Here is a 14,108-nt window from a genome sequence, read left to right as displayed (position 1 = left end):
CCCTGGATCAGATCTGTTTAATCCTCTGATCCTCAGTGTCTCTGAGACTTTTATTTTGAAAGGTCTGTTTGTTCACTGACCTCAGATCAGCAAGTAACTGATGTGACTGTAATGAACAGGTGAGACCAGCAGGTGGAGCTGCTGTGTGTCTGATCAGTCTCTGCTGATCCAGGACCAGGACCTGGTCTGCAGGACTCAGGTTTTTACTGCAGATAATCTCTGAATCTGAGACTCTGAACAGGTGAGATGAAAACACACCTGTTCAGATGTAACAGTCAGTACACCTGTCTGTGAGGAGGTCCCAGCTGTTTGTTTGTCTTTGTTTGTTTGTCTGTCTGTTTGTTTGTTTGTTTGTTTGTTTGTTTGTTTGTTTGTTTGTTGTTTACCCGAGGACTCAGAAACACCTGGACGTGACTCAGAACCTCAGACTGGGAGTCGTCCTGACTCCTCAGGTGTTTCACTCTGTACAGGTGAACCTGCTGATCCACACTGTCACTGTGATGCTGCTTCACCTGGTGACTGATGAGTCATCAGCAGCTCTGTCTCTGATTGGATGCTGCTGTCTGGACTTTCCTCAGACTCTGATCAGCAGGGCCTGGTTTTTCAAAAGGTTTAATCTGGATAAAATTGATCTGGATTTGGTAATCCTTTTTTCTGCTATCCATGATCACGTAATCCATCTGACTTTTGAGTCGGTTTTTCAAAGCAACATCGGATTGGATCAATCTAATCCAGATAGAAACTTTTCAGGACCACCAAATCTGGATAACCAGCGCTCAAATAGGACAGGAAGTCACAGCGTAGGAACCACAGAAAGCCTGCAACCTAACCCTTGCCTGTATTGTCCTGCACAACATCGCTACCAAGCACAACATCCCTCTCTGTGCTGACAGTGATGCACCTGAGCCCTTTGGAGACCCTGACCAACCTCCTGCATTCTGCCAGAATGAGCAAACAGGACGTGCAACAAGGGACACAATAGTTAGACACTGTTTCTGATTTGGATTTGTTTTGGATTTCAAAAACCAGTGATGCCATTGCTTTGTTATTCTGTTTTATCATTGCATGCATCACTAAAAAATAATCTAAAAACAAAACAAAAATATCTTTGATTGTGATGAATACACATTAATTAATGACAGAATGAAATATATTATTTATTGACAGCTGTTTGGAGGATTATTTTATGAGGCCAGACTCTTTCTACTTTGCTGTAGGCCTATACTGAAAGGCTGAATACGTTATAGCCTATCTAATCACTGTAGCCTGATGGATGAACAAATCAAATTAAAACCTTATGAATAAATAGGATATCTTGTAGGCTATACTGCGTGATCCAAATACAGTATTATTTGATACAGTTTTAAAGTTTCATTATATTTTGGGCCTGAAATCCACGCTGAATCCACCCTTCTGATGGGATCAGTATAATCCAGAGTCTTTGGATCAAAGTGATCCCAATCCTACTAAAAAGTTCTAAAAAACCCAAACTAAAGGTTTGATCCGGATCAAAACCAAGATTGGATTACGTGATCTAATCCGATTACGTAATCTGTTTTTTCTTTTGAAAAACCCATTTTCAACATTTGATCCAATCTGTTATCCAAAATCCAAGCGGATTACTTTTGAAAAACCAGGCCCAGGTTTCTGTTCTTTAGGATCTGATTTCAGATGAAACAGGAAGTTACAGAGTTAACCCTGAATGCACCATCAGACACAGACTGTCACTGGTCTCACCTGGTTTTACAGGTAAACTCAGCTGATGAATCTGACTTTCTATAACACTAAACATGACGTCCCATGATTCTTTGCAGCAGCAGCCTGAAGAACAGAGCTCTTTCCTGACTGGTTTATAAAGGTCAAAGGTCACAGCAGGAAACTCTGAACTTTCTTATTATTTTAAAGGATCAGTTTTCTCTACCTGTGTTTTCCTCTCATGTTGTTATTTATTTGTTGTTGTTGTTGTTTAGTTAATTCCTGTCTGCACCTGAAGGTTAAAGTGTTGAATAGGAACCGTCTCTGTCTTCAGCTGTTATAAATAAAGTTGGTTTGAATCAGATTCTCTGTGTCCTCATCGGTTCAGGGTCGAGGAGACGAGGTTAAAGAAAAGTTTCAGCCTCTGACTGCAGAGAGAGAAACCAACAGATCATTCCCCCAGAAACAAGGAGTGAACAAAGGTTCCACCTGAGAGCAAACGACAGAGACTCAGTTTATCAGCAAAGATAAAACAGAGAGAACAAACAAAGAGCAGACACAGACACATGGACATACAGAAGGACAGATCCCTGAGAGACTGAACAACAGACAGAGATGAAGGCAGACAGAGTCTGGTTCTGGTCCTGGTCCAGGTCCAGGTTCTGGTTCTGGTCTGAGGTACAGACATGAAACCAACCTGCTGACAGAGATAATCAGTTCATAGTTTAATAAAGTCTCTGTTGACCTTCTCCTGGTAACTGATGAGTCATCAGCAGCTCTGTCTCTGATTGGCTGCTGAAGTTGAAGTGAAAGTAAAGAGTCTGGACTTTCCTCAGACTCTGATCAGCAGATTTCTGCTGTTGAACTTCTCTGTTTGTTCTGAGTCAGATTTCTATATTTTATGTTTTAATATGAAGTCATATCACTGCTGTTTCATATCAATCACAGTCTGAATCAGATCATTGATCATAAATTGATTCAGTCTATAAATCAGACTGATCTGATGTTTTTATTGGATCAGCTGTTTCCTGTGTGAAACCTTCACTGTCGTCATGTGACAGAGACGTTCATCAGGAGCAGCAACATGTTTCCTCTGCTCCTCCATCACACACTGACCTCCCTGTGGTTTCCTCCAGGAGGCGCTTTGACTGATCTCAGAGCTCAGAGCAGTTTATCTGCAGGGTTTCAGTCAGAGACATGGACGAGTTTTATTCTCTGAAGCTGATCAGGCTGCAACTAAAAACTGATATAAAAAAGAATGAAGAAAAAAATTAAAACAGAAAATAAAACCAAGTCAGAAATAAACCAGGTCAGAGTCAGAGTCAGACCTGAGTCTGTGTCTGACTCCTGATCCTCTTCTGTCATCATGAGTAATAAAGTTAATTGAATTGAATCAGCTGACCTCTCTGACACACAGGTAAACTTCTTCACCTCTGAGCTGCTCTTCAACAACTCATCTACCTGACGATTGATGACTCATCAGCAGCTCTGTCTCTGATTGGCTGCTGATGTTGAAGCGAAAGTAAAGCGTTAGGACTTTCCAGAGACGCTGCGTTCAGGTGCTGCAGGAAAACTCTGCACTGTGTTTCTCTGATGTGGAGTCAGAGTCTCTGATCTGTTCCTCAGAACTGAGTGTTCCTGGTTTTACAGAGACACCTGAAGGCAGCGTGTGGTTCCAGTCTGATCACATGACCTGAGACAGGAAACACCAGTTTCAAACATTTATAAACCTGCTGAGAGAAGCTGAGCAGTCACAGGTCAAAGGTCACAGCTCTGAGTGTTTTCATGAACAGGTTGATAAACAGGTTGTTTATTGTCTCTGAACCTGAACCTAACTGTTTTGTTATTATATTTATTGATTAGTTGACAAATTATACATGAGGTAATTAATATATTATTAAATTATAATATTTATACAAGTTTGATTTTATTTTAACAAATAGTAACTTTATAAAATTGTCATTAAACAACAGAATATTTTTGTAGAATAGACATTAGTATCATTTGATTGGTCATTGATTTGTTACCTTTGACTTTTGTCTGTATAATAATAATAATATAAGTTTGACTGGATGATGAGTAAATACAGTACTGTGTAAACAGTTTACTACAGTCTAACTTTACCCTGAACTCACCACAGATCAGTCACAGCTTCAGTCATGAACAAACATTTACTACACAGTGAAACACAACTCTCCACAATACACTTCCACACGACTAATCACAGAATAATTCTTTATTAATGTAAAGTATCAAACAAACGAACTGATCCTGATCAGGAACAAAGTTATGATGTGATATGAGTTAAAATGAGTAACAGACTTAGACTCATCTACAGATGTTTAAATGAGATTCTGCAACAAGAACAAGAATAAAGCTCCACAGAAATGAAGATACTGAAACGACTGTAAATTAAAAACTTAAAGACTGAATCTGGATGTGGAACAGTCACATTAGAGGTGGAGTGTGTGTGAACACAAAAATGAGTTTATATAGTTTTCACATCTGCTGTGGCGTCTTTACTGTTTATTAATTGTTGATCACTTTTGTGTAATTGTCTGATTTTTGTGTCTTTTTTTTAGTTACTTCCAGTGAGGAGACAGGTTGTGTTTAACTGATGGACACACAGGTTGAAAAACACTGAGCAGGTTTCTGTTCACAGTGTGTTTGTGTTGTATCAGACTGTATAAATATTAACTAATGATGGAGTCCATCTCTGTGTGATAATGTTTCTCTTCAGCTGTGAGCAGCTGCTGAGTCTACCTGGACACTGATGACATCACCTGATCTCTGCTCTGTGATTGGCTGCTGTGTGAGTAAGAGCTGAGCTGCTGCTGGACTCTGAGTCAGTTTGTGTCAGTTTGTGTCGGTCTCCTCAGATTCTCAGAGACTCAGACAGTTTCAGTGATCTGATGATGATGATGATGATGAAGGTGTCAGAGCTGGTCCTCGTCCTCTCCTGTGTCCTCTGTGTCTCTGCTGACGGTGAGTCTCTGTCTCACTTTACCTCTGATTTACTTCACTGATGGACGACGAGTTTACTGACGGTCAACAGGTTAAATAACTAACTAACTAACTACAGAGTCAACAGGTTAACTAACTAACCACAGAGTCAACAGGTTAACTAACTAACTACAGAGTCAACAGGTTAACTAACTACAGAGTCAACAGGTTAACTAACTAACTACAGAGTCAACAGGTTAACTAGTTCTTCTCTCCTCAGTTTTCCATGAGGACCTTGCTATCGGCGGCTGTTCAGACACTGATGGAGAGGAGATGTACTCTCTGGATGGTGAAGAGAAGTGGTACGCAGACTTCATCAACAAGAGAGGAGTCGAGCCTCTGCCCAGTTTTATTGATCATATCAGCTACCAGGAAGGAACTTATGAACAAGCTGAGGCTGATCAACAGATCTGCAGACAGAACTTGAAAGTAGATCAACAGATGTATAAGAACACTCCACTGCAGTTCGGTAAGAGAAATAACAAGTCTGATTCTACTTAAATTTCATTTTTTCAACTATTGAAACTGAAAACAATTATTAGAAAAAAAATGAATGAATAAAAAGGAAATTATAAAAAAACTTGTAAATCACACTTATCTGTCCAAACATGATTTAGCATTCATTCAATTTAGTGTTCATCAGCATGCGGCTGGTGAAATCAAACTGTAGTAGAAAAAACAACCTGAAATCTGCATTCCTAGACAGCCACTATCAGCGATACTGTGACAATAATAATAACCTCTAAAATGAGCCTACAAGATTTTCAAAGTCTGACCTGCAGCCAGTTTATGACACAGAAGTCAGGAAACATCAACAAACAAAGTTAACAGGTTAACGGATTAGCTGGTTAGCAGTAGTGGTAGCTCATTCACTTACATGCTGGAAGTGATGTATCAGGTTTTATTTTTAGAAACTGCTATTATTTATGTTCTGAATTGTACATCTATTATTTAAGACATAACACACTACAATGCATTTATAAACATATAAATACATTTTAAGTATTAATGGGTTTGTTAAAGTGACAATAGTCAACTTTTTTGTTTTCACTTATTATGGAGTAAATATTGCTTACACAGTGTAATCACCACCTTATCAGCATCATCTTTATAGTTTAGATTGGTTCTTTATCAGCCTCATTGTCACTCTACACTTTTCTCTCTGCTACGTGGCATGAAGGCTCAAATTATCACATAAAGGAAGTGTGTCTGTCACACAGAAATACATCATCCCTTTTTCTTCCCAGGTCACTATCAGTAGAGGAGAATGAATGTCTGATTGAACTGTGACACAATCTGTATTTGACAGATGCTTTTCCATGTCAGAAAAAAACAAACCAGTATCCAGTGAATTATACAGAAACAATGACAGTGAAATGGTTACCAAGAAACATGCTTTTTCACTCAATTCAGCAGTAATGATCAGACTTATGTTTCTGTTCAGATCCTCCTTCCAGTCCAATGATCTACACCAGAGACAAAGTGGAGCTGGGAGTGAAGAACACTCTGATCTGTCATGTGTCTGGTTTCTATCCTGCTCCTGTCAACGTCTCCTGGACCAAGAACGAGCAGAAGGTGACTGAAGGAACCAGCATCAACGTCCCCTTTCCACTCAAAGATGGTTCCTTCACCCAGATCTCCAGACTGGATTTCATCCCACAGCTGGGAGATGTCTACACCTGCACAGTGAGACACCCAGCTCTGAACCAACCACTGACCAGAATCTGGGGTGAGACACAACATCTGTCTGTCTCCAGATGTGGAGTTAACCTCTGTGTCTCTGTCTCCAGATGTGGAGTTAACCTTTGTGTCTCCAGATGTGGAGTTAACCTCTGTGTCTGTCTCCAGATGTGGAGTTAACCTCTGTGTCTCCAGATGTGGAGTTAACCTCTGTGTCTCTCTCTCCAGATGTGAAGTTAACCTGTCTCTGTCTCCAGATGTGGAGTTAGCCTCTGTGTCTCTCTCTCCAGATGTGGAGTTAACCTGTCTCTGTCTCCAGATGTGGAGTTAGCCTCTGTGTCTCTCTCTCCAGATGTGGAGTTAACCTGTCTCTGTCTCCAGATGTGGAGTTAACCTTTGTGTCTCCAGATGTGGAGTTAACCTCTGTGTCTCTCTCCAGATGTGGAGTTAACCTCTGTGTCTCTCTCCAGATGTGGAGTTAACCTCTCTGTCTCCAGATGTGGAGTTAACCTCTGTCTCTCTCTCCAGATGTGGAGGTGCAGCAGCCCAGTATTGGACCTGCAGTCTTCTGTGGAGTGGGTCTGACTGTCGGTCTGCTCGGTGTCGCTGCAGGAACCTTCTTCCTCATCAAAGGAAATGAGTGCAGCTGATTGGCTGGAGCTGATGATGTCATCATTGTTTTTGTACAGATGTTTCATATGTTTGCTCCTGATGTTTGTTTCTCACCTGGAGCTTCAGCCTGTTTCTTTCTGCTTCATGTAGATGAATGATTCTTGAACTCTGAGTTTCTCTGCTCGTCTCTGTAACTAATGATCATAATGAACCAGCACATAATAAATATATGAATAAGTTTGGTTTGACTGTTTTCTATCAAATAGTCGTGCAGTTGTCATAAATATAGACAAATGAATAAATGTGTAAGTAATTAAGGTAATAAAGTAAAGTACTTGATGTTGTGTGTAATGTTAATTTATATCTGTATTATTGATCAGCTTGTTGGGGCAAAACTCTGTGAAATCAACAGTGTGAAGTTTTTCTGTAACTTGAAATGAAAAGGATTTAATCTCATCGAGTCACATTTTAATGTGGTAACACAGGTGACCAAGAACCTGACACTTTCCTCACACTCAATACTGCTATGCTGGATAAAGTCGCACATCAGGGCCACTTTACACCAGCTCTGTGTGGTTCAGTATAAACAAGCAAAGGCAGCACGTTAAAGTCTGTTCAACAACAATACTGAGATCTCTGTGTCAAAATAACATAATTTCACTGCCTCTAAAAAAACAGGATGTGTGTTATTATCATGAAGTGTGTCTGCAAAGGGGAGACATCCATAGAACCCATTTTCATTCTCATGCTGAGGTGAGAGGTCAAAAGACCCATTCATAAATGGCTTTGTCAGTTTTTCCCTTTGCCAAGATTCAGCTTAAATCTGAGCACTGGTTGGTCTCTTTGCTGTCACTCTAGCCTGGCATGATTTCTACTTATGGATTCTTCAGGATGTGTAGTTTCATGTCATTCCTGTATGTTCACTCTAGCTTTAAAATAAAGCTGACTGAGAGACAGTACACAGGCCTGTGTTGGCCTCTACAAACAGAGTCCATGTAGAAAACAATCACTCACCAAACAGCTGATTAAATTTGCCAAAGACCATGAACAGGAGACAGATAAATGCTGGCAGTACATGCATTGTTCAGATGGAGTCCAGCAGGTCTGGCATGGACCTGGTCAGGAGACAGTGGCTGCTGACTATTAAACATGGAGGAGAGAGTGAGCTGACATGAGGCTGCATGAGAGCAGGAGGTGTAGGAGAGGTGACATTCATAGATGGAACTATTATTACAGGTTTGAATGACAATGATCCAGACACACAGCGACAATCACGCAGGAGTTTTTACAGAACAGAGAGGTAAAAATACAACCTGCCTCAGTTTGTCATCTGCCTGTGATCCAACAGAAAAACCTCTGGTGTATTTTAAAGGTGGAGGTGGAGAGACAGGTTCATCTGTGAGGAAAGACAGAAATGGTAGTTTAGACTGGAATAATCAATGAACAGGAAAATCTGTCATCAAGAATACAGGCACACATTCAAAATATGAACTGACTTTAACTACAGTTGGTTCTTTAATGTGAAGTTTTCATTATAGATGAATTAGACATTTCAAAAACAAAAACAAAAACAAAAAACAAACCCAATCTGTATTAAATGAACAGGATGTGTAATTACAGAACATCTCAGTGATACTGATCAGACTGTCCTCAGTGTTGTTGTTGACTGTAGACAAAAGTATCAGATCAGACTCTGTATCATTGTATACTCTACATTAACTTCCTCAGACCCAGGACACTGTATTCCCTCAGTGTCCCAGCAGCAGTCTGAGCCTCAGCTGTCTGCCTGGTAACAGGTGACGCTGCAGGTCATGTGATCATGTCCTCTGGTTTTTAGAGCAGCTCTCAGTCAGACTGTGTCAGTGTTGGTGAAGTGAACAGAGGAACATGGCTTCATCCTTTCTCAGCTTCTCCCTCCTCTTCATCGCTGTCTGCTCAGCAGGTAGGATCAATACTCTGATCACTGATCTATACTCTGATCACTGATCAATACTCTGATCAATACTCTGATCACTGATCAATATTCTGATCAATACTCTGATCTATACTCTGATCACTGACCTATACTCTGATCACTGATCAATACTCTGATCAATACTCTGACCACTGATCTATACTCTGACCAATACTCTGATCACTGATCTATACTCTGATCAATACTCTGATCACTCATCAATACTCTGATCTATTCTCTGATCAATACTCTGATCTATTCTCTGATCAATACTCTGATCTGTACTCTGACCAATACTCTGATCACTGATCTATACTCTGATCACTCATCAATACTCTGATCTATACTCTGATCACTGATCAATACTCTGATCAATACTCTGACCAATACTCTGATCACTGATCTATACTCTGATCAATACTCTGATCACTGATCTATACTCTGATCACTCTCTGTTTCTGTTCCTCAGATGGATTTAGGGAATATTCAGTGGACCGTTGTGTGTTTAACTCCACTGATCTGAGCGGCATCGAGTACATCTACTCTACTTATTACAACAAAATAGAGGACGTCAGGTTCAGCAGCAGTGTGGGGAAGTTTGTTGGATACACTGAGCCTGGTCTGAAGTATGCTGAGGACTGGAACAGTGACCCTTCATACCTGGCTCAGATGAGAGCTCAGAAGGAGACATACTGCCTTAACAACGTTGGAATTGACTACCAGGTTGTTCTGTCTAAGTCAGGTGAGAGTTTGTGTGATGATCAGACTGATGGTAAAGACTCTTCCTCTCTGAATGAACTGACCTCTCTCTGTTTATAATCATGTTAGTTCTTTAGTTTTAGTTTAAACTGAAGTGAGTTTTACTCTGATAGAATCAGTGGAGATCAGACATCCTTGTTATTGAAACAAACTGAATAAGAATCAGTTTAATGTGATTGTTAATCAAGTTTGATCAAATAATCAATATTAGATCAAATAGAAAAATGACAGTTATTGTGGTTTTATTTGAGAAGGAAACTGATGTTGACGCCTCAGACTGAGGTCTGTGTCACCACCTGCTGGTCAAACACTGACACTGCACTTCCTTTTTTAAATGTAGAATAGAATATATCTTTATTTTCATAGTTTGAAGAAACAATGCTAAACACATTTAGTTCTTAAATTGACAGCACAAACAAAAAGATAAGAATAAAATGATAAATAGAAAACTGGGATATAAAATATGAATAAGCAGAACTTAATGAAGCAATACACACAGAGGTATTAATGTAAAATGATAACAACACAAAGTGAACAGTGAAAATGAGAATGACAGAGGTTTCTTCAGTTCTGTTCAGTTTATTACAACTCAGTCCTGGGCATAATAAAACCCCAGGATTATAAATGGATTTCTCATCTGATCGACTTCATGTGTTTAAGTAAAGACCAGAGGAGCAGCAGGGTTGATGGAGAAGTTTGATGAATGAGCAGCTCATGAGAAGCTCTGTGACTGAAAAACAAGCTGCAGCTGCCAAAGTGACCGTTTTACCTCCACCCAGGCTCTGGTATACCAGGAATATGACCCACTGCATTGCACTGAGAATAATCTAACAGTGTTATTTGTTACTTGTAGTTTAGATTTTCTATCACTACAGTTTCTAAATCATTTCAAATATTTACTACAATATTTCACCTGGGGTTTTTCTATTTGGCGTTCACATGTTCTCCCTGTTCCTGTGTGGGTTCTCTCCAGCTTCCTCCCACAGTCCAAACACATGCAGGTTAACTGACTCTGAACCACCTGTAGGTGTGGGTGTGTGTGTTGACCCTGTGATGGACTGAACCCTGCCTCTCACCCAGTGACTGACCTCCCACAGCCCTGAACAGATGATGGATGGATGTATTGTTGATATTGATGTTAATTAATGCCAAATGATATTTAAGTCTACTGCATGCCAATTTGGTGAACAATGCAAGCACTGAAACCACACACACTCAGTGCAGCACTATGATGGTTAGCATCCTTTGTTAGCATCCCGTTGTGTGTTACTGCCTCACTCTAACCAGTGTTATCCCCATACAGTCTATGGTTATCCCTCATCTCCAAGAGGACACAGAGAGAGAGAGAGAGAGAGAGACAGACAGTAATGTCAGTGGGACAGGAGGGTGAAGGCCGGGGAGGGAGACAGTCGGTTCGCTCATTGAAAAATGATGGATTCCCTTTGTCTCCAATGAAAGTTTGTAAAACTAACTGGAGTGAAACAGTCACTTAATCCACCTCCTCTAGATGCCTTTTAAAATTTTTAATAAGGTGTTGACAGAGCTGTAAACTCTGGCATCCAGCCAGGTAGCTAATCTGTTTACAGTTGAACAGGAGTAGCGCTAAAGTTAATGCAACGCTGCCAATTATAATAGTCACAGTGTTAGGGGTGGGGTTATGCTGAGTGGTGACTTTGTTGTGTCATCGAAACACTGTTTCAAACTGTGAAACAGTCTAATGCCACAATGCAGTGATACAGAGTTTACACATGTTTTCAGGTACTATTTTCTGACAGGAATTATGTGTTTAGGGACAAATCTCTGAATTTGTTTTACACAGACTTTAATGTACTGTAAACTCTACAGTTCTATATAAAAGTTCTGTGATGTTTTCTACTGAATGAAAACTTCATATATGTCATTTGATTCATATTATGTTCGTATGTACCCCCAAACTGAAAACTGAAATTAGAAACTTCACTGACAAATAATAATTCCTGATGATACTAATAAAACTAAATTATTTTTTGTCATTGCATACAAAGGGAAAATAACATTTACCCTTAAGTAAAATGAGCAGATTTAAGCATCATGAACTTCCATACAGGTGGAGGGTCTATCAGGGTTTTATCTATTGTTAATCTATGAGACGACCCCTGTCTTAATAATAATAACAATAAAAATTAAGCAGCGTTGAATGGGCCCTCGCACCCCCCGCCTGTTGGGGGACCTGAGGCCTTGGGGTCCCCGCAGGTCATGAATGAGTCAGAAGTCCCTTACTGCCCCCATCAGGTGGCGCTATGACTATACCTGAATATTAACAAGGCCACAACACTTAGCAAACATGTTAAGTTTGGGACAGATTGGACAGTGCAAGTGGGGGTTACATCCACTTCCTAGTTTATGGCGATCATCATCAACATCTAAATTTTCACAATAAGACCAGGTCTGATGTGTGTGCAAAGTTTCATGAGTTTCTGTGCATGTTTAGGCCCTCAAAAATGCAATTTTAGCATCACAAGAATAATTCCTACGATTACAATAGGGCCTTTGCACAAAGTGCTTCGGCCCTAATAATAATAATGTCTCTGTGTTCCAGTCAAACCCTCTGTGGTAATGAGCTCCACGACGCCCCCTGCTGGTAAACATCCTGCCATGTTGGTCTGCAGCGTCTACGACTTCTACCCCAAACAGATCAGAGTGAGCTGGACCAGAGACGGACAGGAAGTCACCTCTGATGTCACTTCCACTGAGGAGCTGGCAGATGCTGACTGGTACTACCAGGTCCACTCTCACCTGGAGTACACTCCCAGGTAGGTCCAGGTCCTGGTTCAGTTAGGTCCAGTTAGGTCCAGGTTGGTCCAGGTAGGTCCAGGTCCTGGTACAGGTCTGGTTAGATCCAGGTCCAGTTAGGTCCAGGTGGATCCAGGTCCAGGTACAGGTTCAGTTAGGTCCAGGTCAGTCCAGGTGGGCCCAGTTAGGTCAGGTGGGCCCAGTTGAGTCCAGGTGGATCCAGGTGGGTCCAGTTGAGTCCAGGTGGATCCAGTTGAGTCCAGGTGGGTCCAGTTAGGTCCAGGTGGGTCCAGGTGGGTCCAGTTGAGTCCAGGTGGATCCAGGTGGGTTCAGTTAGGTCCAGGTGGGTCCAGTTGAGTCCAGGTGGGTCCAGTTAGGTCCAGTTGAGTCCAGGTGGGTCCAGTTGAGTCCAGGTGGGTCCAGTTAGGTCCAGTTTGGTCCAGGTGGGTCCAGTCAGATCAGCAGTGTAACAGTTGTGTGTGGTTTTGTGTTGAAGGTCTGGAGAGAAGATCTCCTGTGTGGTGGAGCACGCCAGCCTGAAAGAACCTCTGGTTACTGACTGGGGTAAATACCTGTCTGTCTGTACACCTGTCTGTCTGTCTCTACACCTGTCTGTCTCTACATCTGTCTGTCTGTCTCTACACCTGTCTGTCTGCTCACCTGTCTGTCTGTCTACCTGTCTGTCCTCAGATCCGTCCATGCCTGAGTCAGAGAGGAACAAGATCGCCATCGGAGCCTCAGGACTGATCCTGGGTCTGATCTTATCTCTGGCTGGATTCATCTACTACAGGAGGAAGGCCCGAGGTCAGAGCAGGACCCCCAGTCTGAAACTAGTCTGAAACCAGTTTACACCCAGTCTGAAACCAGTTTACATCCAGTCTGAAACCAGTTTAAACCAGTTATAATGATGGTGTTTGTATTTGTTGTTGATGATCTTTACTGTGACTGAAACTGGATACTGAACCCTGGAGTCTTAGACCAGTTCAGATTTGAACTAGCTAAAATAATTCTGTCCCTGTTCTCTTCTCTTTACTCCAGGACGGATCCTGGTTCCCACCAACTGAGGCAGGATCTGATCCTGGAGCTGGACCTGATCTTGGACCAATTTGTCAGGTGGAAGAAAAATCAGCTGCTGCTTCTCCTGCTTCCTGTTCAACAGACTCTCAGTGCTGCCACCTGCTGGACCGGCTGAACACCTGATCCTCAGCTGGTCTAACCCTGATCCAGGACTCTGATCCTCAGCTGGTCTAACCCTGATCCAGGACACACCAAATGTGTGAGACATTCAGGTTCAGTCAGAAACCATCATCAGGACTGTGGTGTTTCCTGTGACAGTCCTGGATCAGGTTTAATCTGGACTCTGGATCTGAGCTCTGCTTCACCTTCACCTCATGTTTCTTTAGTTGAATATTTTACAGAAACTAACTGAATCATTTTCTCTGCTTTAACATCATGTAATCACTGGGTTTAAATGTTCAGGCTTTTTCACTGAGATTGATTTGTTTATTTGTTTCTGCTGAAGATGAATATTTTAACAACAATAAACAGAAAACTCAACTGTGGATTTGATGAAGAGTCAGTTGTAAATAGAGATTAATATATTTCATATTTTACAGATAAATACATTAAATAA

The 14,108-nt window shown here is 41.2% G+C and overlaps 2 protein-coding genes and 1 long non-coding RNA gene across 3 annotated transcripts; 2 read left to right on the top strand and 1 right to left on the bottom strand.

Annotated features, from left to right (window-relative positions):
- Positions 1–4,512: 4,512 nt before the first annotated feature.
- Positions 4,513–7,329, top strand: LOC108882210 (HLA class II histocompatibility antigen, DP alpha 1 chain). Its single transcript, XM_018674573.2, has 4 exons — positions 4,513–4,680; positions 4,919–5,167; positions 6,143–6,427; positions 6,907–7,329. The coding sequence occupies exons 1-4, from the start codon at positions 4,608–4,610 to the stop codon at positions 7,026–7,028; spliced, it is 729 nt and encodes a 242-aa protein (XP_018530089.1). The 5' UTR covers positions 4,513–4,607; the 3' UTR covers positions 7,029–7,329.
- Positions 6,417–7,001, bottom strand: LOC127142264 (uncharacterized). Its single transcript, XR_007812752.1, has 3 exons — positions 6,889–7,001; positions 6,744–6,830; positions 6,417–6,561 (listed from the first exon to the last, which is right to left on the bottom strand). It is a non-coding gene; the product is annotated as an uncharacterized LOC127142264 (long non-coding RNA).
- Positions 7,330–8,767: 1,438 nt separating the features above from the next.
- Positions 8,768–14,037, top strand: LOC108882209 (H-2 class II histocompatibility antigen, E-S beta chain). Its single transcript, XM_018674572.2, has 6 exons — positions 8,768–8,932; positions 9,414–9,686; positions 12,282–12,495; positions 12,972–13,039; positions 13,166–13,279; positions 13,514–14,037. The coding sequence occupies exons 1-6, from the start codon at positions 8,878–8,880 to the stop codon at positions 13,537–13,539; spliced, it is 750 nt and encodes a 249-aa protein (XP_018530088.1). The 5' UTR covers positions 8,768–8,877; the 3' UTR covers positions 13,540–14,037.
- The last annotated feature ends 71 nt before the right edge of the window (positions 14,038–14,108 follow it).

This window comes from Lates calcarifer, unplaced genomic scaffold (genome assembly GCF_001640805.2).
Source record: "Lates calcarifer isolate ASB-BC8 unplaced genomic scaffold, TLL_Latcal_v3 scaffold_55_116, whole genome shotgun sequence".
Lineage (NCBI taxonomy): Eukaryota > Metazoa > Chordata > Actinopteri > Centropomidae > Lates > Lates calcarifer.
The sequence above is the reverse complement of the archived record's forward strand: the minus strand, read 5'-3'. Positions and strand labels throughout refer to the sequence as shown.

What these genes read in the sequence shown, in the direction of transcription:
- LOC108882210 (XM_018674573.2), top strand. Translation starts at nt 4,608, where the DNA reads ATGATGATGATGATGATGAAGGTGTCAGAGCTGGTCCTCGTCCTCTCC. An exon ending in CCTCTGTGTCTCTGCTGACG is followed by an intron (nt 4,681 to 4,918) that starts GTGAGTCTCTGT and finishes TTCTCTCCTCAG; the next exon opens with TTTTCCATGAGGACCTTGCT. An exon ending in ACCACTGACCAGAATCTGGG is followed by an intron (nt 6,428 to 6,906) that starts GTGAGACACAAC and finishes CTCTCTCTCCAG; the next exon opens with ATGTGGAGGTGCAGCAGCCC.
- LOC108882209 (XM_018674572.2), top strand. Translation starts at nt 8,878, where the DNA reads ATGGCTTCATCCTTTCTCAGCTTCTCCCTCCTCTTCATCGCTGTCTGC. An exon ending in CATCGCTGTCTGCTCAGCAG is followed by an intron (nt 8,933 to 9,413) that starts GTAGGATCAATA and finishes TCTGTTCCTCAG; the next exon opens with ATGGATTTAGGGAATATTCA. An exon ending in CACCTGGAGTACACTCCCAG is followed by an intron (nt 12,496 to 12,971) that starts GTAGGTCCAGGT and finishes TTTGTGTTGAAG; the next exon opens with GTCTGGAGAGAAGATCTCCT.